Source organism: Dama dama, chromosome 7 (genome assembly GCF_033118175.1).
Source record: "Dama dama isolate Ldn47 chromosome 7, ASM3311817v1, whole genome shotgun sequence".
Classification (NCBI taxonomy): Eukaryota; Metazoa; Chordata; class Mammalia; order Artiodactyla; family Cervidae; genus Dama; species Dama dama.
The window spans coordinates 8,747,429-8,749,981 of record NC_083687.1 but is presented as its reverse complement, the minus strand read 5'-3'; the positions used below and the strand labels follow the sequence as shown (position 1 = coordinate 8,749,981).

General features: G+C 37.2%; 1 protein-coding gene across 1 annotated transcript; it reads left to right on the top strand.

The window, feature by feature from the left end:
* Positions 1-837: 837 nt before the first annotated feature.
* LOC133059991 (G1/S-specific cyclin-E2-like) lies at positions 838-2,352 on the top strand (the record flags this gene model as incomplete). Its single annotated transcript, XM_061147769.1, has 1 exon — positions 838-2,352. A coding segment is annotated over one exon (1,224 nt), but the record flags the coding sequence as incomplete, so codon positions are not given.
* Between the last annotated feature and the right edge of the window lie 201 nt (positions 2,353-2,553).

Below are 2,553 nucleotides of genomic sequence, written 5' to 3'. Positions count from 1 at the left end.
CTACTTAATGCTCAATGTTTCAAGATTGTATATCAATTAAATAATATTGTTCTGAATTCTTATTGAAAAAACTAATGTATTATAAGTTGAAAAAGCAAAATTTCCTAGTTATTTGAGTATTGATTACTTTTGTTACCAAGTCCAAGCTCCCTCTGCTTACCGCACAACAGGCCAATAAATCAGACCTGACATACTGAGGGAAGGAATAATGACTTCAGAAAGCCAGCGGACCAAGAAGATGGCAGACTAATGTCTCAAAATAACCATCTTATTGGGGTCTGGATGTCAGTCTCTTTTATAGAACAGAGATGAGTGAGGGTGAGGAAGTAAAGTAAAAAGGCCATAAATCCTGCAAATATCTTCTATCCCCTGGAATGACCAGCCTCATGGAGAAGATGTGTTAATTTTTTCCTTCTTACAGCCATTCATAGGTGGACAGTGCCAAGATGTTTCCCTGAACAAAGGCACTTTGGTTTAACATTTAGGCAGAGGGACAAGGTTCCTTGAGACAGGCCATGTATGTATAGACAATATCCTTTCAGTGAACAGAAGCAGTGGGAAGCAAAAAAAGTAAAAGAAGCAGACACAACATGTGATCAGACTTTGTTCTTCCCTGTTACACTTTTACTAAATCAGATTTTTCAAACATGTAATTAAAATTGTGAAGTATACTATAAGAGATATAATTGCTTTAGTCACTTAAAGAAGCAAACCACATTTTCAAATTTTAAAATTGGTCAGAGGTATGAAATTTTACTTAATCTGGTATAAAATTATCAATGTAAAAAGATGGGAGAGCCGAGCGGTAGCGGGTCTGGCGAGGTTTCCTTCACCTGAAAGAAGAGAACGTCAAGACGCAGTAGCCGTTTACAAGCTAAACAGCAGCCCCAGGCCAGTCAGACGGATTCCCCGCAAGAAGCCCAAGTAATTCAGGCCAAGAAGAGGAAAACGGCCCAAGACGTCAAAAAAAGAAAAGAGGAGGTCACCAAGAAACATCAGTATGAAATTAGGAATTGTTGGCCACCTGTATTATCCGGGGGGATCAGTCCTTGCATTATCATTGAAACACCCCACAAAGAAATAGGAACAAGTGACTTCTCCAGATTCACAAATTATAGATTTAAAAATCTTTTTATTAATCTGTCACCTTTACCTGATTTAAGCTGGGGATGTTCACAAGATGTTTGGCTAAACATGTTAAAAAAAGAGACCAGGTATGTTCACAACAAACATTTTGAAGTTCTGCATTCTGAGTTGGAACCACAGATGAAGTCAATACTTCTAGACTGGCTTTTAGAGGTATGTGAAGTATACACACTTCATAGGGAAACATTTTATCTTGCACAAGACTTTTTTGATAGATTTATGTTGACACAAAAGGATATAAATAAAAATATGCTTCAACTGATTGGAATTACCTCATTATTCATTGCTTCCAAACTTGAGGAAATCTACGCTCCTAAGCTCCAAGAGTTTGCTTATGTCACTGATGGTGCTTGCAGTGAAGAGGATATCTTAAGTATGGAACTTGCTATATTAAAGGCTTTAAAATGGGAACTTTGTCCTGTAACGGTCATCTCCTGGCTCAATCTTTTCCTCCAAGTTGATGCTCTTAAAGATGCTCCTAAAGTTCTTCTACCTCAGTATTCTCAGGAAAAGTTCATTCAAATTGCTCAGCTTTTAGATCTGTGTATTTTAGCCATCGATTCATTAGAGTTCCAGTACAGAATACTGGCTGCTGCTGCCTTGTGCCACTTTACCTCTATTGAAGTGGTTAAGAAAGCCTCAGGTTTGGAATGGGACAACATTTCTGAATGTGTAGACTGGATGGTACCTTTTGTCAGTGTAGTAAAAAGTACTAGCCCAGCGAAGCTTAAGATTTTTAAGAAGATTTCTATGGAAGACAGACACAACATACAGACACATACAAATTATCTGGCTATGCTGGATGAAGTAAATTATGCAGACACCTTCAGGAAGGAGGGACAGTTGTCACCAGTGTGCAATGGAGGCATTATGACACCACCGAAGAGCACTGAAAAACCACCAGGAAAACACTAAGAAAGTTAACTGAGCAAACAACTTGGAACTGATGAAGTGCTGCACAGCATTTCATGGAACTTAAGTTTTACAGGAAAATAGTGCTGTGACTGTCCTGCCAATTCAGAAGTTTCACTGCCATTCTTTGATTTAAAAACCACTTAAAACTGGCACTAAGGAGGAAATGTATTTAATTCCCATGTTAGCTGTTTAAAGAAACAGCAGTACTTGTTTACAAAGATGACTTCATTCCCAATACTGGCTGGATAAAAGCCAGCCACGATTTATGCCATAACAAGTCTTTTGACCCAGTGTTGCTCTGTTTATCTTGATAAACTAGGAATTTCATCATTGGAATTTTCAACTAGATAACTGTTACCTTAAAGGGTATATTAAATGATACAGTACTTTGAATCTAGTTTTTAGATTCTCAAAATTTATAAACTCTTAACTAGTGCAATTTGGTTCTTGAAAATAAAATTTAAACTTGTTTACAAAGGTTTAGTTTTTTAA